General features: G+C 38.7%; 2 protein-coding genes and 1 non-coding gene across 9 annotated transcripts; all 3 read left to right on the top strand.

Moving 5' to 3' along the window:
- Window positions 1-10378: 10378 nt before the first annotated feature.
- LOC142178680 (small nucleolar RNA R71) lies at window positions 10379-10485 on the top strand. The gene has a single exon (XR_012706947.1). It is a non-coding gene; the product is annotated as a small nucleolar RNA R71 (small nucleolar RNA).
- A 6207-nt stretch (window positions 10486-16692) lies between these two features.
- On the top strand, window positions 16693-20932 carry LOC107768707 (WAT1-related protein At3g28080-like). Of its 7 annotated transcripts, none has more exons than XR_012706462.1 (4): window positions 16693-18428; window positions 18546-18581; window positions 19446-19536; window positions 20495-20932. XR_012706462.1 is itself a non-coding variant. In XM_075247045.1 (4 exons), exons 3-4 carry the CDS (start codon window positions 18189-18191, stop codon window positions 18786-18788), a joined length of 483 nt encoding a protein of 160 aa, XP_075103146.1. In that variant the 5' UTR covers window positions 16693-16985; window positions 17233-17297; window positions 17430-18188; the 3' UTR covers window positions 18789-19264. The 7 variants fall into 7 exon arrangements, 6 of the variants coding, with proteins under 6 accessions (XP_075103146.1, XP_075103145.1, XP_075103143.1 ...); XM_075247045.1 differs by lacking the exons at window positions 19446-19536; window positions 20495-20932 and having other exon boundaries at window positions 16693-16985; window positions 17233-17297; window positions 17430-18428; window positions 18546-19264; XM_075247044.1 differs by lacking the exons at window positions 19446-19536; window positions 20495-20932 and having other exon boundaries at window positions 16693-17149; window positions 17233-17297; window positions 17430-18428; window positions 18546-19264.
- A 5156-nt stretch (window positions 20933-26088) lies between these two features.
- On the top strand, window positions 26089-26553 carry LOC142178096 (uncharacterized). The gene has a single exon (XM_075247424.1). It carries the CDS (start codon window positions 26089-26091, stop codon window positions 26551-26553), a length of 465 nt encoding a protein of 154 aa, XP_075103525.1.
- Window positions 26554-27045: the final 492 nt, after the last annotated feature.

The following is a 27045-nucleotide window of genomic DNA, read 5'->3' as shown; positions in this document are numbered from 1 at the left end:
GAATATTATATCATTTGAAGTTTCAAAAAATAATTTACTTTAAATTATATTGATTCATATTGAGATGCATTTCACAACAGAAAAATAACAGAATAGAAAAGTTAAGATGGTTCGCTCGGTCAAGTTAAGGCACCGAGTGCCCGTTACCACTTGGTTAGAAATCGGGTCATGATAAATCTCTACCTGTCCTTCAATCAACTCATCCTTTTGTTTTGACATGGGATCCTTCAATACGTTCCCACTCCTCAAAGATACTGCATTTATTATCTCCGCAGGCTGAAGATCGTAATATGGTATTCAGCTCATGGTAAAGTCCCCGAAATAGTCACGCCTCTGCGCCCCAAGAGACGATCAGACATATATATATATACATGCACAATAAGTGCAGCAAGTGTAGCATGAGTACCCAGAAAGTATCTAGCCTAACCATAAAGAAGTAGTGATGAGGGGTCGACATCGACACTTACTAGTGGTCCAATAATACAGATACAGTAGAAGTAAACATATGTGAGCTAGAGTAAATAAACAAAATAACAAGTATAAATACATGGTACAAGTTTCTTTTCCGCAATAACTCAAACTCTCTACTGGTAGTTCCCTCCTCCATCGGAGTATATATAATGGACCTTACCGAATAAGTAGTCATAGTTCAAATCAGGAAAAATCGCCGATATACTGGCTTCTTGTCAATCATTACGCACGATTTCAAAAGAGTATTTTATAGAAATGTCGAGGTGTAAGGCCCAATCCCATCATAATATGTGCACTGCCGAGAGTCAAACGGCACAAACCATAGATACATCTATTATATTACTGAGGCGAATGTCCTGATTCATTAGAATAAGAAGCTTTAACGGGTCCTTGACCCCACTCACGAATAGACATGTGAGTTATATATTTTAAAGGAAACCTTTCGATGAAACTGCATAACGCGGAAGAAATTCGTAAGAGGAGTATAATTATTTCATGGCTAATCATGAAGCCCGTCAAGTCTCTATTATAGCAAGTCTATCACTCTACACAAGTCTAGTCTCGGGTCGCAAAGTAAAATAAAGGGAATTCAATAGGCAAGATACAACTCAAATAGTACAGTTATAGCATGGCGGGAACCTAAGTCTAACCAGACATACCATGAATCTAGCTATGTACGGACTCTCATTACTTCGTGCATACGTAGCCCCCGCAACAAGTAGCACAGATTAAATACATCACTAGGGGTAGTTTCCCTCTCACAGAGTTAGACATGAGACTTACCTCGGTCCGAAGTTCCATAACCGGCTCCAACGCCACTCAAACATCTCAAACCGAAGCTCGTCTCTCCAAACTAGTCAAACAAATGTGCAAATCTATAAATATATACTCTAATACCCATAATTAATCAATTTATAACAATTCCCGACTCCCCTCGAATAGTCAATAAAATCAAACTTCGGGCCCACGTGCCCGAATTCCAAAATATTTTGAAGAAAATCATTACCCATAACATTACGAACTCAAATATATAATTTATTCCTAATTCCATGTCCAATTTCAAGGTCAAAATCCAAAAATATCAATTTCTAGGTCTTATCTTCAAAATCTCAATATTTTCACTAATTTTCATGTTTAAATTCACATACAAACCATGTATTTAACTCACAATATGTGGGAGTTACTTACCTTGACATAGATGATGAAAATCTCCACTTGATACTCTCCAAAAATTGCCCAAAGCAAGAGAGAATGAAAGAAAATGGGTCAAATCCCGTTCTTAAAACAACACTACCCAGCGACCTTTATGCATCTGCAGAACAGTAGCCGCTTCTGCGGAAACTTCCTCGCATATGCGGATTTTCCCGAGGCCACCACTTTTCGCTTCTACGGCCAATAAATCGCAGGTGCATATCCGCTTTTGTGGAAAACCTCTGCACCTACGGACTCACCAGCTCGAGCACAACTCTGCACCTGTGCGCCCATGACCGCACCTGCGGCTCCGCAGGTGCGCTACATCACCCGCATCTGCGATCAACCAACCCTTGGCCATTTCCGCTTCTGCGCTCCCCTGCCCGCATCTGCGAGCCTGCAGGTGCGGCAAATTCCTCGCCCTGCGAATCACATCCAGCCTCACTCCCTAACGCTTCTGCGACTCTTGGGCCGCTTCTTCTGTCTTGCACCTGCGGCCATAACCTCGCAGGTGCAATCGCACCAGAAGCCTTAAGTTGCAACAGTTCTTCCAAGTCCAAACTCGATTCGTTTCCAACCCGATTCACACCCGAGGCCTCCGGGACCCCGTCTAAACATACCAACACATCCCACCACACGATACAGATTTAGTCGGAATTACGTCAAACAACATCAAAATTATAAATCAACGGCCAAAACCTTTCGTTCAACTTTCCAACCTTCAAACTTCGACGAATACGTCCGAACTATACCAAAATATTCCGGAATGACGCCAAACTTTGCGTATAAGTCACAAATCACAATACGAACCTATTCCAAGGCTCGGAACTCAAAACTGACATCGATAACAAAAAAATCCACTTCAAACCAAACTTATGAAATACTAAAACTTCCAAAAATGCCAACTTTCCATAATAAGTGCCGAAATGCTCCCGGGTGATCCGATACTCAACCCGAACATACGCCCAAGTCTGAAATCATCATACAAACCTATTGAAACCTTCAAATCCCGATTCCGAGGTCGTGTACTCAAAAGTCCAACCTTAGTCAATTCTTCCAACTTAAAGCTTCCAAAATAAGAAATTTCTTTCCAATTCAACTCCAAACTTGCCGAAATTCAATTTCGACCACACGTACAAGTCATAATACTTTAAGTGAAGCTACTCAAGGCCTCAAACCGCTGAACGGTGTACTAGATCTCAAAACGACTGGTCGGGTCGTTACATTCTCCCCCACTTAAACATACGTTCGTCCTCGAACGTGCTAAGGACTGCTCCAGAATTCCCAAAATCACTGCTGAACACGTCGTGCACCTACCCGTGCCACCACAATCCAGTTGAGCACATTAGCTCGAGCTAGACTGAAGATCATACCTATAACCTTAGCTAACTAGCTTTAGAACCAAATTCCAACTTCCAAATTTCTTTACAAGACCTTATTCTAACACACGAACACCGCATCAATCACCACGCACTATACCAAAACATGATCATGCACCTATGTTGAAATCACACCCTGCACCACATAAGTCGTTTGCCCATAATAACATCCTCCGGCAACAATAGCTGGAATTTTTACGAATCTGATGCCCGCAATACGCCTCATGACGCATATATGTCCTGCTCCAACTCTCGAAATACTGCCACGATGGCAGAGATGTATAGAAACTAATAACCACTTGCCGAATCAACAGATCATGGAGTCTCTCTTCCGGAAAAGAACCATTACCTCATTTTGAACTGAATAACGATATTTGCTCTTTAATATACCCTACATAACTCTGATCGCATTGATTCCAAGTCCAATAACCTCGTCTCAACCAGTACATGCTGCTAAGGCAATATGCCATCTCAAACACTAACCCGGATCTCATATGACACCATCAATGCGCCGACAAGCTACAATTTGAATATGACACATAAGGGAGAACGAACTCTAGAAAATAAAAAGAACTACCTGGCCTGCGTAAGGAATAAAATGGTTGAAGAGATGCTATGAAGCTTCCTCAGAGAATGAGAAACAGATACACAAAAATACATATAGGGAACCGTACTCAACATCTCACTGTTGCGGCGTGCATCCCGATCTACACATGATACCGTTGTAGCATGCAACCTAATCCAAACAACGTACCCGCGGCGGCATGACACCCGATCCACACATAACAATAAATAAGGAAATACCCATCAAGCCATACTGCTTAAACCTACGAAATACAGAATATCGGCCACAAGCACGCCAAGTGCAAAAATACAACTCTGGGGAGACCGATAGCACAATACGCCACAAAACCCAAGCACTACTAAGGTGCGATAAATGACCTACATATCAAGAGACATCCTGCTCATATAACACCACAAGCTACATGCGACCTCAACACATGAGCAAATAATCAAGTCGTCTCAATCTGGAACAACTCCCACAGTTGACAACCAAACAAATATAATGCATTCCAGGCATAAACTCTCACATTAACGATAATACCATAATCTCCATGCTTGGTTTCAATCTTTAACAATCAAGTGACTAACATGTCACACTTATACAGATGTCCCCGGGGGATACTCTCCCACGAACTTTCGCACCAGGTAGCAAAGTCTGCACATCCATACCACCAACCGTTCTAATTTTGTAAGTTAAATCATGAATCCACAAATCAATACACCAAGCCTCTTACACAAAATGCCGTTCTAAGGTGACACTAAAGAAAATGCCATCTTACTCTGAACATCTGAATTCTCCCCTGCTCATCCGAGCTCATGACATTCTTGTCAACACCGAACCAGAACATTGATCCTCAACTTTCAAATTCCCATGCCGCTCACTGCACCTATCATGCCACTACGCGAGAATACACGAATTCATCATAACCTCTGAACCACCAGTAGAATAAACACTTCATTGACTAGAAACCTTTCACTTAGCTCATTTCACAAGATCCAATGCAACACGCAACTGAATTTCCAAATCGTAGAAAATACAAACCTCAAGTCTTGGTCTAAATCGCCATGACTCCTCCGGAATCCACTTACATCACAAGGCCATTTGAATCAAATACCTCCCAAATCAATCAAGTTGTGGTGGATGTCAAGCCTGCACGTACAACCATAAACCACATGTATAACTTCACACGCTAAAAGAACATATCTTTTCCACAATCATGATGATTCAGCCATTACTAACCAACCCAACTTCTTTCAATTTACTCTTGACCTGCCTTAGAAATAATAATAACTCTATTCAAAAATGCAACGAACTAAATCTGCACTCATCCTGAGTGACCCGCATCATGAGATCACATCATCTCAATACTCATGAACCATCTCATACTCTCATTATGCGCACAATAGCATCTTCAACTAATACACCCATTCTGCAAGACCTTCCACGAATCCGAAGCTATTTCTTCTTTTCCTCTAATACTGCACCACATACCTGATGATAACTTAGAACAGTCCAAGTCCCATTCGTAATCCACTGTGGGGACTCGATCCTTAACCACAGAACATACCCAAAATCCTTAGGTACTGCACTTTAATTCTTGAACCCACTAGGACCGTTGTTGAGAGTCACCCACTCTGACCTGATCCCTAATATAATCAAACTTCAACGCTCTGCTAGCACATGAACACCCTCTCAAAGAAATAATCGGCTGAATTCTTTTCCTTGTACATTACATCAACAAGAAGCATAAACTATGAGTCTTCCCAAAAGTTGCACCTCAATCAATAAGGCGAAGTATAGCACATATTCATCAAGTTCTTTACTCGAACTACTCCTGATACTTTCTTTTCTTAGTCATAAATAATCCACCAACTCATCGATAACCAGAAACCGCACAAGCAGACAATCACGCGATGCAATCATAGACGGTAGGGCACCCCCACTTAGCTTTAAGCTACCATCACATAATGTAGAGCCCACAATGACTCCTCCTTCTCAATTACCATGATCCTGTACCGTTTACCCGCCAAATTTCTCGAAGTGTTCTGTTAAGCTTTTCACGAACATTATGAATCATCAGTCACACATATATTCGACCTCTTACCGCGTAGCAAGTAGTATTCTTCGCAGAAGCTTCATCAACACCACTCAACCGCTAACCTGCCCACAAGAGATAACCCACCTATGGAATTCCATGCCGACATATTCCAACGGTGCTGCACTGGGTACAACTACTTACGAAATTAGTAAACCCTCCTTAGCCCACGCTCGTCCACCAGCTGTACAAGTCTGTTCATTCCCTATTGACATCGACTGAAAGTTTAACAATACGCTCCAAACTCGAAGTCATGTTACATCCTAAAACGATAGTCAAGTTTTCACACCCCTCTTCACTTCAAGCAAACTCCTTTCTGCCATATTCAATGTTCCTCAATACAGTATCCTCCATCCCAAATAAAGTCTGTAGACCTAATCACTTTTCCTCCATGATTCCCAAATCGCTCTAAACTTTCTCAAGAAATGCGGCTACCCTACCACAGAATCCATATGCTAATCTGCCACTCTTACTTCGGTTAAACCATCTCCTTTAAGAAACTTCTTGACCTCTACTTTTCGTACTTGACATGCTAGTAATTCAATCACCACGACACACTTCCCGTCATGTCCTCCCTCATACTTAGCTACCCAAATATTGCCTCAAATCAAATCGATACATGTAGCATCGGAACTAGTGAATTGCTACCCACTCTAAACCTCCAAAAAGATCATCTTCCTCGAGCCATCAACATTAGAAATACCAATTTGATTCTGAACCACTATACACTGCTATCTCTGACAACCGCTTCTCATGCACCATTTCACAACACCCTACCCCGAAGGCAAAAATCAAAGAAGACCATAACACCGGGGAACCCTAATACGTTCGAACAAGGACGATGACACCACATCACCAATGAGAATTCCACCATGCTAAAAAATATCAAGTCTCGTTACTTCATCAACCAAACCTGGACATCTATAGTTCGATTGCCCTTCCTCTACTGGAATTAATTGTTGAACCTCTAAATTATGCACTGAAAAATCCTCCTTTCAAGTCATTCACTGCCTCGACCCGTAAACAAGCACCCTACCATTATACTAGCATTGTACGATAACAATGCATAGACATCATAGCAATTCATGCACAGTCTCGAAACCATAGGGAATACAATTACTGATCCGAAACAACGGAATACCCTTCCGCAATGCGACGATAATAACATGCCCGAACACGTAGGGAAAAATATCCTGCACCACGTCTGCAGTACCACTACCACTCCTCGATGCCCAATCGATAACAAGCGCCCCACGTCGCGTAAGATTGAGTAGGATGGAAATAAAGGCACAAGCCTCAATGGAATCAAATCGCACAATGAAGAATCAAGAAGGGAAGTGCTCCTAACAACCCTGTAGCCTCTCGAAAATAAGTACATACATCTCCGTACCTATCCGCAAGACTCTACTAGACTTGATCATGACTCATGAGACCCAAGTAAACCTAAAGCTCTGATACCAAGCAGTCACGACTCAAAATTCACTATAGGTCGTGATGGCGCCTAACACCATCGTTAGGCAAGCCAACAGTGATTGATCGACTTGTTTACTCATTTTATTACTTTGAAATCATAATTCTAATTAATTAAATAGTATAAAATAGAATTTACAGGGTAAATGACAATATACACACGAACTACAATGATGAACAACCTGTAGGAACCCCCAAAACCTGGTGTCACAAGTGCATGAGCATCAACTATAAAATATAATAAAATACAATATCTATCTGGAATATAAATTAGATAAGAGAATATAAATAATACTGATGGAGACTTTGCAGGCTGCGGATCGTAACATGGTATGCAACTCAAGGTAAAGTCCCCGCAATAGCCATGGCTCTGTGCCCCAAGAGACCACGAGACATATATGTACCTGCTCAATAAGTGCAGCAAGTATAACATGAGTACGTAAATCAATGCGTACACAGTAAGTATCTAGCCTAACCCTAGAGAAGTAGTGACGAGGGGTCGACATCGACACTTGCTAGTGGTCCAATAAGATAGATACAATAGAAGTAAATAGATGTGAGGCAAAGTAAATAAACGAAATAACAAGTATAAATACATGGTACAATTCTCCTCTCCGCAATAACTCAAACTCTCAACTGGTAGTTCCCTCCTCCATCAGAGTATATATAATGGACCTTACCAAATAGGTCGTCACAGTGCAAATCAGGAAAACTCGCAGATATACTGGCTTCTTGTCAATTATTACGCACGAACCATAGATACATCTATTATATTGCCGAGGTGAATGGCCCGATCCTATTAGAATAAGAAGATTGAACGGGTCGTTGACCCCACTCATGAATAGACGTGTGAGTTATATATTTTAACGAAAACCTTTCGATGAAAACGCATAATGCGGAAGAAATTCATAAGAGAAGTATAATTATTTCGCGGCTAATCATGAAGCGCGTCGAGTCTCTACAATAGCAAGTCTATCACTCTACACAAGTCTATTCTCAGGTCGCAACGTAAAATAAAGGAAATTTAATAGGCAAGAGACAACTCAAATAGTACAGTTATAGCATGGGGGAACCTAAGTCTACCCGGACATAACATGAATCTAGCTACGTACGGACTTTCGTCACCTCGTACATACTAAGCGTTTGCAACAAATAGCACAAATCAAATACATTACTAGGGGTAGTTTCCCCCTCACAGGGTAAGACAGGAGACTTACCTCGCTCCGAAGTTCCATAACCGGCTCCAACGCCACTCAAACACCTCAAACCGATGCCCGTCTCTCCAAATTAGTCAAAACAATGTGAAAATCTATAAATATATACTCTATTACCCATAATTAATCAATTTATAACAATTCCTGATTCCACTCGAATAATCAATAAAATCAACCTTCGGGCCCACGTGCCCAGATTCTGAAAATCTACGTAGAAAATCATTACCCATAACATTACGAACTCAAATATATAATTTATTCCTAATTCCATGTCCAATTCCGTGGTCAAAATCCAAAAATACCAATTTTTAGGGTTTTTTCTTCAAAATCTCAACATTTCCACTAATTTCCATGTTTACTTCCACATACAAACCACGTATTTAACTCACAGTATGTGGGAGTTACTTACCTTGACATAGATGATGAAAACCTACACTTGAAGCTCTCCAAAAATCTCCAAAACCAAGAGAGAATGAAAGAAAATGGGCCAAATCCCATTCTTAAAACAACACTACCAAGCGACCTTTTCGCATCTGCGGAACAGTAGCCGCTTCTGCGGCTCCGTTTCTGTAGAAACTTCCTCGCAGATGCGGCTTTCCCCAAGGCCAGCACTTTTTGCTTCTGTGGCCAATCTACCGTAGGTGCGCATCCGCTTCTGCGGAAAACCTCCGCACCCGCCAACTCCCCAGCTCGAGCACAACTCCGCACCTGCAGCTCCGCATGTGCGCTACAGCATTCGCACATGCGATCAACCAACCCCAGAACACTTCCGCTTCTGTGCTCCCCCACCCACATCTACGAGCCCGCAGGTGCGGTAAATTCCTTGCACCTGTAAATCACATCCAACCTCACTCCCTATCGCTTCTACGACTCCTGGGTCGCTTCTGCGGTCTCGAACCTGCATCCATAACCTCGCAGGTGCGATCGCACCAAAAGCCCTAAGCTTGGGCAGTTCTTCCAAGACCAAACTCGATCCGTTTCCAACCCTATTCGCACCTGAGTCCCTAGAAACCCCGTCCAAACATACTAACACATCCCACCACACGATACACACTTAGTCGAAATCTCAAATCATGTCAAACAACATCAAAATTACAAATCAACAGCCAAAACCTTTCTTTCAACTTTCCAACATTCAATCTTCGACGAATGCGTCTTAACCATACCAAAACATTCTGGAATGATGCCAGACTTTGCGTATAAGTCACAAATCATGGTACAAACCTATTTCAAGGCTCGGAACTCCAAACTGACATCGATAACATACACATCCACTTCGAACCAAACTTATGAAATTCTAAAACTTCCAAAAATGCCAACTTTCCATAATAAGCCTTGAAATGCTCCCGGGTGATCCGATACTCAACCTGAACATACGCCCTAGTCCAAAATCATCATACAAACTTATTGGAACCTTCAAATCCTGATTTCGAGGTCGTTTACTCAAAAGTCCAACCTTAGTAAATTCTTCCAACTTAAAGCTTCCGAAATAAGAATTTTCTTTCCAAGTCAACTCTAAACTTCCCGAAATTTAATTCTGATCACACGTACAAGTCATAATACTAGAATTGAAGATACTCAAGGCCTCAAACCGCTGAACGGCACGCTAGATCTCAAAATGACCGGTCGGTTCATTACATCTGTAGTCGAGGCCTGACACTCATACGTTTGATGACCCATTATACAAAAATCACAAACAGAGGATGACTAGCTCTGGACCTTGGCTAAGGTTAACTTTCTTGTCTTTCTGGCCATGGGGTCCAGTTGGGCTTGCACTGATGTGTTAGAGTCTACCTGGTGAACCCCAGTTGATTTTCTTTTATCATTAACATCTGCGGGCTATTGGTTAGCATCTTTAGAGAGCTCATCAAGAATTTCAAAAATCTCCTTAGGAGTCTTCTTCATTAAAGGACCTCTAATTGTAGTACTTAGAGTTCGTCGTGAGGAAGGTGTCAGTACATCCCAAAAGTTCTAGAGTTGCATCCACAATTCGATTCCATTATGCTGACACTTTCTCACTATCTCTTAGAATCTTTCCCAAGCTTCAAAGATCTTTTCAGTATCCTTCTGGCAGAAGTTGTGGATTTCCCTTCTAAATTTCATTGTTTTTGCAGCTGAGAAGAACTTGTCAAGGAACGTTTTAGTCATATCTTCCCATGTTTTAATCGACCCAATTGGTAAGCTTTGAAGCCAGTGCTTTGCCTCTTCCTTCGGTGAAAAGGGGAATGCCCTTAAGTAGACTGCATCTTTAGACACTCCATTATACTGGAAGGTGTTCATGATTTCCTCAAAGTCCATCAAGTGAGTGTTTGGATCTTCATTCACCTTCCCTCTAAATACACAGTTGTTCTTGATGGTTTGAAGCAAGCCTTGCTTCAACTCAAAATTATTTATTGCTATGAGTGGCGGTCTGACACTGGGCAATCCCTGATTGTAGACTAGTATGGCATAATCACCCAATGCTCTACCAAGCTCGGGTGCCATATTTTCAAACTGGTCTTCAACCAGGGATCGATTTAGATTGAATCTTCGACCCCCATCATCTTCGATAGTTTCATTAGCAGCTCTAAGGGCTGTCTCAGCTGCTATCCGTGCAACTTCTTCTCTATGTTGTGTTGCCTCTCTTGCAGCTAAGTCTACTCCATTAATCTCTTTGTTTTCCATTTTATCTTAAGTCGAAGTATGACCCAAGAATTTTTCTGTGAGTCCTCTTTCTTTTCTCAGTTGTCGCATGTGTTTCTCCAACTCCGATTCATAGGGTATCACTTCCTTTGAAGAAGATCGAGTCATACACCAGAGAAGTTAGACCTATATCCTGCACACGAAAGAGAAAAACCGTGAAGAATAAAATAAAATTGGTTCCTGAATTAGCACCAAAACATTATTTTGAACACTATTAATTGCCAATCCCCGGCAACAGTGCCAAAATTTGACGAGCGCAAAACACAACATGAAATTGATGCTCGCTAGTCAAAGATAGTATAGTTTAATTATCACTTCTACATGAATTCAATTTTTCTCACTTTTTGACATCCAGACTTGATCATCGATCCGCGAACGTGATCCCGACTTAATTTCTTGGGCTTCTACTCAGACTTCATAGCTCCCATTCATGTATGTTAGCTCCAAACTTGCTTTTTCACTCAAAATCACATCCTACACAATATAACACATGTAATAAGTACAAAGTACTAACAATTAGACTCAAATGCAATCAAAGTGTAGTAATTGGAGTGCGAAATATAGTTTAAAACATGAATTCCTAGCCTACCATCTTCAACTAATAAGGTGATTATTCAAAAACTCAAAAAGAGGTTGGAAGCAGCTAAAGGCAAGTGGCCCGAAGAGTTACCTGGCGTGTTTTGGGCGTATCGGATGACGGCAAAAACAAGAACGGGAGAAACACCTTTCTCTCTCGTATATGGTGCAGAAGCTCTGATCTCGGTAGAAGTATGAGAACCGAACTTACGGTACTTCCAAATGGATGAAGAAGAAAATAATGAGGCATTGCTGGTCAAGCTGGAATTACTTGATGAACGCAAAGACTTGGCACACATAAAAATGGCGGCTCAGAAACAAAGGATGGAAAGATACTATAACCGGAGGGACAATCTCCGCTATTTTAATGTAGGAGACTTGGTTTTGAGGAACATAACTCAGAACACTCAGGAAATCAATGCTGGAAAGCTGGGCTCGACGTGGGAAGGTCCCTACCGAATTTCAGTTGTCACCGGGAAGGGAGCATACGAACCGGAGAATCAAGATAGAGTCAAATTTCCAAGTAACTGGAACGTGACTCATCTCCAAAGGTATTACTGCTAATGGATCCTACTTATACTAAAAGTATGTGCTGCACTCTTATTCCCTACTTATACGGAAAGCATACTACGAAGGGAGTATCATCAGCAAAATTAAGACCTTTAAATGAAAAGGCACTGAAACAACAAGCCACTATGGGATGGTTAGATAATTTTTGGCTCGATGGAAAAGTTCCTAATGGGAAATGAAGCTTTCCATCGAACCAAATATTATCCAACCGTTCACAAGTATTTTTCCTTAAAGGATCAAGACTTTCAGTGTTTCAATTCGCATATTTCGCATTCGAACACTAGGAGGAATAGTATGAGAATACGGCAACATGATTGCCACGAAAATCGGGACTGTGAGATCCGAGAACAACAATATCTCATCGGGACCGGGGACTGCACAACTAGCCCTATAGAAACAATTTGTACAAGTTAGCCAGATATATAGGCAGTTTATTTTCTTTAAACAAATGAATGCTTATGTACTTTGAAGATAGAAGGAATAAAATGAAGTCCTTTTATTTTTATCTTGTTTCTTGTCCAAATAATGAATTCATTTTATCATTTGAGAGTTAACTAAAAACTTCAAATGCTAGTACCGAAATGAACATGTGACGTCCTTTTCAAGAGCACCGTAATCATAAGAGGGACCTCTCTTATGAAACCCTCATAGTAAAGGATTGGTTCCGAAAAATTTTATGCCCGGAACCTGAAAGCTATCGCAAGAAAACAGACCCTAAGCCTTACCTAATTTGGCTCAAAAAGAATGAAATTTGTGCAATACTTAAGCAAAAAGTCCTTTTCATTTATCAAACATGCCAAATGGCATAAGTACAAAAATAACTAGGGAAAAGAACAAAAGGAAAAAGGGAAAAAGCTAAAATTCATCGCCAACGGTACTGGGAGAAGAGAGGCATTTGCGCCCCAGGGAAAAGTAGGTGGATCTGTTTCCAGCGCTGGATCTTGACCTTCATCATCATTCTCTTCAAGTTCTTCCTCGATTCTCGAATATTCAGAACCAGTACTCAATGACAGTTGCGTCAGGCTTAGTCGGGTGACGTTCTCGAGTAGTTAACTCCAGTGCTCGGGCTTTGGCAATTTCATCATGAATATCAATAATGCCTGCTTTAGATTTCTCCAAGGCTTTTCTCCTCATATGATACATAGAATATGTCTTTTCAAAGATGAGGGAATCCTCTTGGTGCTGGAGCTTTGCCTTGAGCTTGTCAACATCAGTCCAAAGGCCATCCCGTTCGGATCTCATGGCATCGAGATCACAAATTGTAGTTATGTGAACCTTGTTTTGATCCATGATCATCTTATACCTATATTCCATCTGAGCCTACTTCTCCTTGGCAGCAGACTCTTCATCTTTGGAGTTCAAGGCGTCCTCCAAGTTATTTTCTCGTTCAATGGAGGCAGACTCACGCTCGGTAGCAGCAAGAGCAGTATCTTGAGACTCAGTCCACCTAGCCTTAGCATCGTGAAGTTGAGCATGTAACCTTTGCCTCTAGCACTAGGAGGCATGTAACGAGTTAATCTTCTCAGTCAACAGCTGATCCTACTCGGACATGAGTCCTTCTTTATCAAGGATCAATCTCTAAAGGCCTTTGGAAGTGAGGAAGTTGGCCTGCAAAACATATATGAAAGGTAGAAACCTGATTATAGCAGATGAATAAAAACAAACAGTGAGAGAACAATACGGTACCGCTACCGCATTATGCATAACATTATTCAATATACACTCCCCTGAAAGAGAGTGTGTTTTCTTTCTTATCTTTTTCTGAAGCCAGAAGCTTCAGATAGTTGGCAAGCTCCACCGGCCTGGACAACAGATATCACTCTTATGAAACCGAGAGAGTGACGCTCCTCCTCCCTCCGGAATCTGGAGAAGGGGGTAAGTAGTTGTGCCCCAAATTCTCGTGGTTAGGGGACTGGGGAGGGAGACATCCTCTTCTTGGGCGCCTGTGGCCGGTGGAGGAGATGCAGTAGTTACTGGTGATGAAGGCACAACTAGTGTGGAGGGAGATGAATCTAATGGTGTTGTAGGTTGAGAAGCAGCTGCGACAGAGGCAATGTTGATTATTGGTTGCTTATCAACCAAAGGCAGAAGATGCCTAGTATCCGACCTCATAGGTCCAAAAGCAGAAATTGGAACCAAAAAGGGAGAATAAGCATTCTCCACTAAATCCATTTCTCCCTAGAGCGCTCAGACCTAACCCTCGGCTTGGGTTCTAAGCTCTCTAGATTGAGCATTTTGTTTAGTTGATAAAGATCGTTTTCTCCGTTGAAGGGGAGACTCTACATCATTAGCTTCCCCGCCATCATCAATGACCACGGTGGCTGCGGCCGGCTCGGACGTGGCCTTCTTTATTTTCTTATTTTTATTCCCAGTCGAGGAAGAATGTCGCCTTTTTGGTTGCTTGTTCTCTGGCTGGAGACTCCGCAAGAAAGCACCTATACCAGAGGCAGATCCGAGGGCACCGCTCCAAGTAAAAGCCTCTTGTCATCATCCATGCTGGTAAGCAGAGCATGGTGGCCACGCTTACTGAAATATTATTATACCCCCACGGAAGATTTTGGGAGAATATAGGTTCATCATATACGCCAGGGTTAGGGTTTCCCCATCTCCGTGCATAGCTTACACAGACAAGCCACTGCTCGCCACACAAAAGGGCCTACTTGCGCCAAGTAGACCTGGTATCAGTGGCATAATTCCAAGATCACAGGGTCAAGTACCTCGCTTAAATAAAACGGTCCCAAAGTGAAGGGGTACATATAGACATACATAAAAACCTTCTTGGTGAAGGTAACCCGCTCCACCGGGTCAAGAACAATGATCTTTAGGTCATGGCAGTCACAATCATCCTTCATAGTAGGAATACTGGAAGGACAAATAGAAGAAGGATACATGCTAACATGCCAAGTTCGAGGATTCGCGGAAGGGAACTTCTCTTGGTAGTCGTTAACAGTGCTCAAGTTTTTAGGAATGATGGTGTTCATCGTAGGAGGATCAGCATCAACATCAACCTATGTATCTTTACTTCTCTTTGGACCTCCGCCAAAGAGAAGAGCAGAGTTTTTAGAAGACTTAGTGAAAGAAGCCATGATAATAAAGAATTTATGGATTAAGAGCAAAGAAAGCTGGAAAGAGACAAAAGTAGGAGAATATTGCAGAGCAAAGAAGATAATGAATTTATGAGGGCTTTAGAAGTGAAATAAGTAAAATGATGAGTACGAGTAAAGATATAGACGACAAAAATCATGGCCATGATTACCTCGAGAACCGGCAAAAATATTATTGAATTGTGGGGCAACAAGTGTTCGGGGTATTAAATGCGAGGAGACATGCGTTTTATCAAGCATTAGAGAATGTTCAGAGGGCTTCGAAAGAATTTTTCGCCAAGAAAGGAATCTTCACCAACTTTTCGGTGACACAAAGTTATGCCACCGGAAAGTAGGGAGACTATTTGTATAGGGAAAATTAGTTTATATTAAATGATCGAATAATTGCGTGATACGTGAAACCAGAAACATACGGAAGATGAGTCGAGTAAGAACGAGACCGGAGGCAATAGCTGCAGTTGGTGTGTTGGATAGATCTCGAAGGGAGCATAATAAATGGGAGCAACACGAATGTTTGTCACCAGATGTCATTTAATGAAGAATATGCAGCCGTTGCAGAGAATTTTGGCATTCATGGCCTGCAGTTACACCTTCATCAATGCCCCCTTTATTATTATTAAAGAGGGGCTTGATCCTAGGATCTTATTCCCTAGGTATATCTATAAATAGTAGCTAAAACAACCATTGAAGGACACGAAATCTCTGGCAAAACTTATGTTATACTTTGTTCTCAAGCTAAATAATATAACTTCACTTTTTGTCTGATATTGTTCTTACTTCTGTCCTCGGAAGCATAGCTCCCGGAGCTAGGCCTGCCATTTCCTTTGATTTTAACGCTAAGACTTATTTTTAATTTAGTTTATTTATTGCTTTGGATCAAATCATTTCGCTTGTCTATAAACCACATAACAAATTCAATTGTACCGTCTTACGGATAAACAAGAATATTTTTGGGAAATAATTTCTCTGCTTGTGATGTGTATTTTGGAAGGAAAAAAAAAAAATTCAACATGTGTTTTTTCTTTTCTTTTATTATTTTCTTTTTGTTCTTCCACTAGTCATTTAGAAAATAGAATTCAAATAAACTTTTGAGCTTAAAATAAAAGGGTTGTGAAAAGTGAATTTCATTAGTTTTGAGAAAAATATTTGAGCATGTCCTAACGATAAGGGCATAGTTGAGACCAAATTTAAAGAGGGGCAAACTTGATCTATTTCTCACAATGGAGGAGCAAGTCTGATTTAGTCCACTAACAATAAGGGCATATTACCAAACTTAAGATAAGGACAAAATTGCTCTATTTCCCGTTATGTTGCGCACCTACTTAGCATATTACAGTATGAAACATGGTTTAGGACGAACCTAATATAATGTGTTTAGGCCCTGTATTTATATTAGGAAGTCCATGAAATATATATGAATAGTTAGGTGCGAACTCTGAGATGAGCTATGAGTTCGCCTTGATTCGGTACAATTATAAGGCTCTCAATGTGGCTAACACACTTCCAGAAGAAGGTCATTGGTTTAGAAGTCCTTTACCTACTGCTTCCTAGTTCCTTCCATTTTATCGACAAATTTTTTCTGGCAATCCTAGTTTGTGGATAATCTCTGAACTGCAGAAATTGCAGACTACAACAGAGGAGAGGGAAAAAAAGGAGATGGGGAATTAGGTAATGATATCAGTGTTATTAGTAATTGTTTGCTGTTTTGAAGTTGGGTTAAACACACTAAATAAATCAGCTACTAACAAAGGAATGAGCAATTTTGTCTTTGTTCTTTATTCTAACGCCTTAGCCTTACTCGTCCTTCTTCCTTCAACCTTCATCTATCACAGGTTAATTCTGTCTATTAATTAATATTAAGTTTTCAATTTCTTGAATGTTACTATAAATAACTGTTTTTTATTTGCATCTGCAGATCAAAGCCATGTGCTAAGTTAACATTCTTTGTCTTGTATAGAATCTTTTTCTTGCTCTTCTCAGGTATAAATTTAATAACTTGTTGTCTGGTTAATTCCGTTAACAAATGAGATCTCAGCCCGGTGGCTAGCTAATATTTTATGGTTTTCTCTTTAAACTATGGCTCTTTCTCTAAAATTGGATTATCAAATAAAGCTGTTCTGGGCAGACTTTGTTTTACGTGGGGATACAATATAGCTCACCAACTCTGGCTTCTGCCATAGTTGATCTTGTTCCAGCTTTCACTTTCATAGTTGCTGTCATTCTTGGGTACGCACCTCTTTTTTTACTCCATCAATTTTCTGTTATTGGATTAATTTCACTTATTGCCAACAATTTATCTATTATAACAATAAAGTCAAGTCTCTTTTTTCTGTCAAATTGAGTTTTATTCATTGTAACAGTAATATTGCCTCTAAACTTTACCCAATACCCAAAATTCCTTTTTTGTCACATTAAAATAATTGAACTTACCTATTATAATAATAATAGTAAAATCATTAAATTTTTACCCATTATGATGACAATTCCAACCCATCAAGATAATTTTAATTTCCTGTCTTAGTACAAAGTGCAATTACTTTAATGTTACAAAGTTTATCCATTGTAATAATAAAGTCACATTTTTTTCTGTCATATTAAAGTAATTGAATAGTAATATTGCCACTAAACTTTACCAATATAACACTAATACCCAATAAAGTCAAATTAAAATAATTGAATTTACCTTTTATAACAATAAAGTCACTAAATGTTTACCCATTATAAGACAAGAACAACCCATCAAGATAACTTTAAAGTTATACAACAATTTATTTTATAATTGATAAAGTTCAGCAACCAAATTAATTCTTCAATCATTCTTTTTTTTGAAGATTAGTTCTTGAATTATAGTTGGTTTTATTAATTAATAGGATGGAAAGGCTAGTGTTGAGAGCTAAGAGCAGTCTAGCAAAGTCTGTTGGAACGATAATACTAATAACAGGAGCATTTGTGATGACTTTTTACAAAGGTCCAGCAATTTTTTCTCATGAATCAGTAGTTCATAATAGAAATATTGGTCAGCCTCTTTTGTCAACACAATCAAATTGGATAATTGGCAGCTCACTCCTTACTACTGCTAGCTTCTTGGTTAGTCTGCTTTACATAGTTCAGGTACTCCTTTCCCTTAATTTTTTTCTTCTTTTCATTCCCTTCTGCTAAAAAGCAGATTAACTATCAAGTAAAAGTATGCACTAAATTCTGTTTTCTGCCATTTATGTATGATTTTAGGCATGGATAATGAAGGACTATCCGCAGGAGTTGATGGTAACTGTAATTGCTTGTGGTTTTGTGACTATTTTGTCATTTGTGGTTGCTTTAATAGCAGAAAAGGATCCAAATGCTTGGAAAATTAGACCAGATTTAAAGTTAATCCAAATAGCAGAAAAGGATTCAAATGACTATTTTGTCATTTGTGGTGACTATTTTGTCATTTGTGGTTGCTTTAATAGCAGATTTAAAGTTGGACAATAATGATACACATTGGCGAAGTAATAATTAGTTGATAGAACTCATGTCTCGGTTTTTGAGATTGATGATACTCCTTTATGAAAGCTCATAAGTTTTCATGTGTAAACTCGGCCGGTGGATTTTATATCCGATACATGAAATAAGTTAAGCGAAAGTCTAAAGCAAGTAATCAATAAATTTAATTGTCAGTAATTTAATTTGATTGATTAGTATCTGAATCTTAACATGAGGAGTTAAATAAGGTTTTATGGAAGAATTTCGAAATTGAACTAAAAAGTGCAATTACGAATTTTTAGTGGAATAATTCATAATTTATTATGGCAGAAATTAATTTCAAATTTCGAAATTATTTCCATAATAAGGAGTCTTGTTAATTAAATTATGTGGTCCCTACTGTGCCTAAATAATAGGAAATAAAGAAAATCTTACCTTAGTGGAAGAAGAAAACCTAACAAATTTTGGAAAAGGTTTTTAACCTAAAATAATATCTCTATATATATATATATATATATATATATATATATATATATATATATATATATATATATATATATATATATATATATCCCACCTAGGGCTGGCCATTTTTGTACTCGTTTTTGCCTTGAAATTTCGCTTACCCGAAATTCTCTCTTTTCGGATATTATTTGGGTAACACAGTAGAAGACTGTGGAACATTTTGCTGAGATCGCGGTCTTGCTACTCTAGAACTGGAGATCGAGATTAATCTGCTTTGTTCACGCTTCAAGAGGTAACTCGTATAATCTCCGTATGTACTAATTATTTAATTTACACGTGAATGTGATACTGAAATTGCTTCCGATGCGATATATAATCCAACAATTGGTATCAGAACCTACTCACGTCTAATTAGATAATTAGGATGAACATGAAAAGGAGCATCATGTTTTCTCTAAACTGCACTGTTTTGAGCATGAATATTTGTTCCGAGAATTTTGATTATTCTGAAAATCAAATAATATGTGCTTAATGTTGATGATATTTGGTTAGAATAATCTGAAAATTTCGTTAATCCGAGGAAAACGTAAAAGCTACTATTTGGCCGAATTGGCTAGAAAATCGGAGGTCAATCTGTTGACGGACTCTGATTGACCTGAAATTTGATAGGTCAATGTGAAACGGCCCAGTGATCAATACTCATGAGATTTTCTCATGATGTAAGCCGTTTTTTGGGCTTTCGGGGTCGTCTAGATGGTGTTTTGGGCGTTTCTCTAATTTTCTGGAATTTTTTCAAAATTATTTTTTAAGTTGTTTTAATCTAGTAGTGGTAGGGATCGTTTCCTATGGATTCCAGGGTTAAATTCTGGTGATATAATGATTTTACACGTTGACGTAGATCTTCTTCCATATCGGATAAACTCATTATAGCTAATCACTAGGTAATACTAGTTGTTGATTATTTGTATTTACTCTCCATCTGAGTATGCATGTTGGTTCAATGGGACTAGTATATTGAATGTTGATATTCGCTTGACTTAAATTAACAGTTTACTCTCCATCTGAGTAAAGCCTGTTTAAATTCATGGAGTGAATAATCTGTTATTACATATGTATATTGCAAGAATATATCTTTTCCCATCGAAACTTGTTGTTCAAAGTGCATGGATTATATGTATGTAGTGTGTTTTGAATTTTAATATTCAATAAAACATGACTGATTTTGATCTATTTATTTAATTGTCTCTCAGATTAACCATGACTGCTTTCAATCCCCTTACTGCTATTCCTACTCAAAACAAACTTGAGGGTCTGAATTATGTTGATTGAAAATGAAACTTGGATATTGTCCTAATTGCTGAAGCGTACAAATTTGTGCTCGATGAGGTGTGTCCAAAAAAATATGGAGATGATGCTAAGGATGATGAACATAAAGCTTACCAAAAATGGGTTAAGGCTGATGAGATGGCGCGTTGTTACATTCTGGCATCTATGTCGAATGTTCTGTAATATCAGCATCAGTTTATGGAGTCTACTTATGACATTCTGGAAAATCTCAAAGAGATGTTTGGAGATCATAATCGTGCGACTAAGCAGACTGTTATGATGACCCGAAAGGTCATCTTTAAATTTAATATTTTATTTTGTGTTCTGAGATCTTGAATAGCAGCTTTCAATATTTTTCGACTTGCGTGCACAGTCCGTAAATTTTTCTGAAAAGTTTTTATGTGAAAAGAAATTGATTTTAATGTGAAATTGAGCTTCAAAACTCATTTGAGTTGACTTCGGTCAACGTTTTGAGCAAACGGACCCGAATCATTATTCTGACGGTCCCGGTAGGTCCGTATCATGATTTGGCACTTGAGCGTATGCCCGAAATCGATTTCGAAAGTCCCTAACTCGAATTATCGTCATTTGACAAAAACTAAAAATTTAAAAATTTAAAGAATTCCTAAATTTGGCTATAATTGGGTTTTTATTGATACCGGGTCCTGATTTGGATTTCGAGAGCTTGATCACCTTCGTAACAATATTTGTGACTTATGTACAAAAGTTAAAGTTTTTCCGAGGTATGTAGGCATGTTTTCCTTTAGTTTTTGAAAAAAAAGGTTTGATTTTATAAAGCTTGAATTTCTAAAGTTTGACCAGAGATTTGACTTTTGAGCAAACGACTCCGGAATAGAATTTTGATGATTCCAATAGCTTCGTATGGTAATTTTGGACTTAGGCGCATGTCCGGATTTAGATTTGGATATCCGTAGGACAATTCGGCGCATTTTGGCGAAAGTTGGAAAATAAAAGATTTTTGAAAAGTTTGACCGGGAGTTGACTTTATTGATATCGGGGTCGGAATTTGATTCATAAAATTAAAATAGTTCTGTTATGTCATTTATGACTTGTACGCCAAATTTGAAGTTATTCCGAATTCATTTACCATGTTTCGGCACGAGATTTGTAAATTGAAAAGTTTGAAACTCATAAGTCCGAATCGAGGTGTAAATTATAATTACGACGTTGTTTGACGTGATTTGAAACCTCGAGTAAGTCTGTATTATGTTTTAGAACTTGTTGGAATATTCGAATGAGGTTCCAAGGGGCTCGGGTGAGTTTCAGACCATTTTTAGGCCATTTTTAACTGCTGGTTTTTGGCTACAGCAGTGTGCGAATTTCTGATGCATAGAGCTGACTTTGGAAGCTTATATCTCGTAATATATAAGGACTCTGGAGAATATCAAAGCGTGAAAGTTGTAGTCCTTTGCTTCTTGAAAGGTAAACCATTCATCATTTAGACATTTGTACAGAAAGTTATGATCGATTTGCTGAAGGCTGGTACTGCAGTTTTCGGCTACAGCAGTGTGCGAATTTCTGATGCACAGAGCTAACTTTAGAATCTTATATATCGCAATCTATAAGAAATCTGGAGATTTTTAAAACATGAAAATTGTAGCCCTTTGATTCTAGTTTCCGCAAAGGTACCCCATTCATTATTTGGATATTTGTACAGAAAGTTATGATCGATTTACTGAAGGCTGGTAGCAGTTTTTGTTTGCCTGGAAATATGAGACAAAGTGGCATTTCACACATGCGACTTGCCTAGGCAGAATGCTTAAAATCGAAAGTTTGTCATTTTTACTTATTTTTGAGTTTTGAGTCTCGGATTTGGACGATTCCAAAGGGAGTTTTTCACGAATTCGACTTGGGTAAGTGTTCTCTATCCGCAAGTGATTGTATTTCATAAATCCATATCAATATTCATCATTTATTTCAGATTTAGATAGAAGAAATGGAGATTTTTGTAAAACTTTTCAAAAATAAAAATTTAGGATTTGAAAGACAATCCGATGTCAGAATTTGATTATTTTTGTATCGTTGGACTCGTCTCGGAATGGGTGTTCGAATTTCATGAGTTTTTTCGAGATTCGAGATGTGGGTCCCACTGTTGATTTTTGAGATGAGTTTCGGATTTTAATCCAGAAAATCTATAATTTTATATGGAATTAATTCCTACGATTCGTGTATTGAATTGTTTATGACTAGATTTGAAGCTTCCGGACACCAATTCGCGAGGCAAAGGTTTATTGGAATCTTGAATTTGGTTACGAAGTAAGGTAAGTGTCGTGGTTAACCTTGAATTGAGGGAATAGAACCCTTGAATTATTTGTTAAGTGAATTTCATGTGTAATGACGTATAGGTGAGGTGACGAGTGCCTATATGTCGTCAAATTGATTGTTGCATATTTATCTAATAATCATAAATTATTTTAAATCATGAATTAATTATTATATTAATTATTTCTCTCATATTCCTTGTAATATTATATCTTGAATTCATGCTGTAATTGCTAAATGTTTATTTGAATTATGTGTCTTAATTGCTACTTAACATTTAGCATACTAAATATTAAATTGCCTACTTTCTCCCTGATTTTCATAATTAATTGTTACTTGTCATTACTTATTTTCCAAATAAATTATAATCATTGTATGCCTTGTTGCCTAATAATTTCTTATTTAATGTGATATTTATTGGAATATTTTTACATTTAAGAATTGTTAAATTATATTGTTGGAGCGGGTTGCACGCAGCAACGGATTTATTTTAAGTTTATATTGTTGGAGCGGGTTGCACGCCGCAACAGATTTATTGAAAGTTTATATAATTGGAGCGGGTTGCACGCCGCAACAAAATTTAATTGAAAGATTATATTGTTGGATCGGGTTGCATGCCGCAACGGATTTTATGTTAAGTTTATATTGTTGGAGCGGGTTGCACGCCGCAACGGAAATTTGTTGAAGGATTATGACTACTGAATTGACTTCAATTATTGATATGATTTATCTGTCTTACTTCTTTTCCTGTTGTTATTATTATTATTGCGTACAGGTTAACATAAGCGACTTGCCTTAGCCTCGTCACTACTTCGTCGAGGTTAGACTCGACACTTACAGAGTACATGGGGTCGGTTGTAGTCATACTACACTCTGCACTTCTTGTGCAGATTCCGGAGTTGTTCCCAGCGGCGTACTATAGAATTGATCGGATTCATCTATCAGAGGAGACTTGAGGTATAGCTGCACAACGTTCGCAGCTCTAAAGTCCCCTTCTACTTTATCTTAGCTGTGTGCTTTCTTTCAGACAACTTTATTTTATTCAGACCCTTGTTTGTATTATTCTAGAAGCTCGTGTACTTGTGACTCCAGTTCTGGGATGGTATTTAGACATCGTATTATTTTTGGTTTCACACATTTAAATTCATATATTATTCCGGTTGTTGGTTTCTTTATTACTTAGTTAAAATAAATTATTAAAAATGGTTTAAATTATTCTAACATTGGCTTGCCTAGAAAGTAAAATGTTAGGCGCCATTACGGTCCCGAAGGCAGAAATTTCGGGTCGTGACAACTGCCATGAAAGCTCTTCTAAATACCAAAATGGTTGAAGGTTCATCTGTTAGGGACCATGCTCTGAAGATGATGAGTCTTCTGAATGAACTGGAGGTCCTTGGAGCTAACATTGATAAGGATACGCAGGTTGAGATGATCCTTCAGACTCTGCGTGACAGTTTTCAGCAGTTTCACCTGAACTATAATATGAACAAAATGGATTTGTCACTTGCAAAATTGCTGAATGAGCTCCAGTCGGCAGAGACTATTATTAAGCAATAAGCTCCTCCCGAGGCACTGAAAGTTGAGATAGGTTCTTCTTCTAAGCCGAGAGGCGGGCAGAAGAAGAAAAAGGCTCAAAAACCCTCTGTTGGTGGCGCAACTGTTGGTGTGAAAAAACCTAAGGGCAAGTGTTATCATTGCAAGAAGCCTGGGCATCATAAGAAGCAATGTTCGGCTCATTTGGCCAAGCTGAATAATAAACCAGGTGATTTACATCTACTTGTCGTTCAAACTCTTTTAGCAGCTGTTTCTACCATGTCATGGTGTGTAGATACGGGCGCCACTAATCATGTCTGCAGTTATTTGCAGGGGGTTCAGGTAATGCGGTGACTAAGTAGAGGAGAAATCAATGTTTATCAAGCAAATGGTTCGGCAGCCCCAGCTTTAGCATTAGGAAATATTAGTATTTCGTTTGGTAGTAATAGAGTATTAGCTTTAAAGTTTATTAGCTTTAAAGTATATATCATATGTACCTTCCGTTATAAGGAATTTAATTTCGGTTTCTAGTGCTATGAAAGATGGTTATGACATTAATTTTCATGATACTGATAAATGTGTTATTAGTCATAATAAATGTAATCTCTCTTCGGCTACATTGATTAATGGTATTTTTATTGTTGATTCTATTCCTAAACTGTTACAACCTAAAGAACTGAATTATATTGATTTACCAAATAAGAGAAAACGTTCTTCTGAATTGAGTGAAACATATTTATGGCACTTGCGTTTGGGTCATATAAATCTAAACAGAATTCCATGGTTGGTTAAGGATGGACCTTTGAGTTCATTAAAAGTGAAGGTACTACCAACTTGTGAATCTTGTTTAGAAGAAAAAATGATAAAACGATATTTTCCCTCAAAAGGAAATCGAGCAATTGATAAATTAGAGTTAATTCATTCTAATTTGTGTGGTCCAATGAATGTCCAAGCAAGAGGTGGTTTTGAGTATTTTGTGACTTTCATAGATGATTACTCAAAGTATGGATATATTTATTTGTTGCGTCGAAAGTCTGAATATTTTGAAAAGTTCAAACAATTTAAGATAGAGAATGAAAAGAGACATAATAAATATATCAAGACACTACGATCTGATCGTGGCGTGGAGTACCTCTCTGCGAAATTTATTAGTTACTTATCAGAATGAGGAATTACCTCTCAATTATCTGTATCTGGAACTCCACAACAAAATGGTGTAGCTGAAAGAAGAAATAGGACTCTTATAGAAATGGTTAGATCAATGGTGAGCTATTCTAGTTTGCCTTCGTCCTTTTGGGGACATGAGTTAGAAACATCAAATTACCTTCTGAATTTAGTTCCTTCAAAGTCAGTACCTTTGGCCCCTAAAGAATTGTGGACTAGGCGCAAGCCTAGTCTGCGGCATATTCGAGTTTGGGGTTGTCCGGCGCATGTGCTAAAAGGAAAAACAGATAAATTGGAGGCAAGAACGGATGTATATGTGTTTGTGGGCTATCCAAAAGGGACGAAAGGTGGTTTATTCTATTGTCCTAAAGAAAAGAAGGTAATTGTTAGCACAAATGCGAAGTTTCTTGAATAGGACTATTTGATGAACCATGTTCCTAGAAGTAAACTTGTTTTACAAGAACTTAGCAAAGGAATGAAAACTCAGTCATCTGAAAAATAAAACGACCAAATGCAAACCCCGGAAGTCAATTTTGACATGCCATTGCATTTTAGTAGTGGGAAAAATATCAATAGACTTGATGTCCCGCAAGAACAAGTGCCCGAAGTCATACTGCCACACAGTAGTAGGAGTTATGTTGAGCAAACTGCACAACAGGATGAAGTCGTTGATATCCCTGTGGATAGCATGGAGACTCAGGTTCTTGACAATGATGTGGTTCAACTACAAGATCATAATGGTGTAGTTGCAAATGATTTAGGGCGTAATCGTAGTGGGAGAGAAATAAGACAGCCAGTTCGTTATACGCTTTTGGGAGAATCATATGATAAGATCCCTGAGGAGCCAACTTCTGAACCTGTCAATTACGACCAAGCATTACATGATAAAGATACTGATAAGGGGGTTGCTACTATGAAATCGGAGATGGGGTCTATGTATTCTAATCAAGTCTGGGATCTAGTAGAACCACCTGATGGGGTTAAACCCATTGGATGCAAGTGAATCTATAAGAAAAAGAAAGGTGTAGACGGAAAAGTGCAAACTTTTAAAGCAAGGCTTGTAGCAAAAGGGTTTACTCAGAGAGAAGGGATCGATTATGAGGAAACCTTCTCGCCAGTAGCCATGCTTAAGTCTATTAGGAGTCTCTTATCCATTGCTGCTCATTATGATTATGAGATTTAGCAAATGGATGTCAAGACAACTTTCCTTAATGGAAGTCTTGATGAGTGCATCTATATGATGCAACCAGACGGTTTCATGGAAAGTGGCAAGGCATATGTTGTGTAAGCTTAAAAGGTCCATTTATGGACTGAAAAAGGCATCTAGGGCATAGAATACTTGTTTTGACAAGGCGATTAAAACTTTTGGTTTTGATCAATATTTTAATGAGTCTTGTGTATACTAGAAGTGGGATGGGGACAAAGTGGCATTATTAATCTTATATGTAGATGGCATATTGCTCATAGGAAACAATGTGTTCATGTTGGGTTCAGT

This window comes from Nicotiana tabacum, chromosome 24 (genome assembly GCF_000715075.1).
Source record: "Nicotiana tabacum cultivar K326 chromosome 24, ASM71507v2, whole genome shotgun sequence".
NCBI classification, from domain to species: Eukaryota; Viridiplantae; Streptophyta; class Magnoliopsida; order Solanales; family Solanaceae; genus Nicotiana; species Nicotiana tabacum.
Note: the sequence above shows the minus strand (reverse complement) of the source record. Positions and strands in the feature narration are given on the sequence as shown.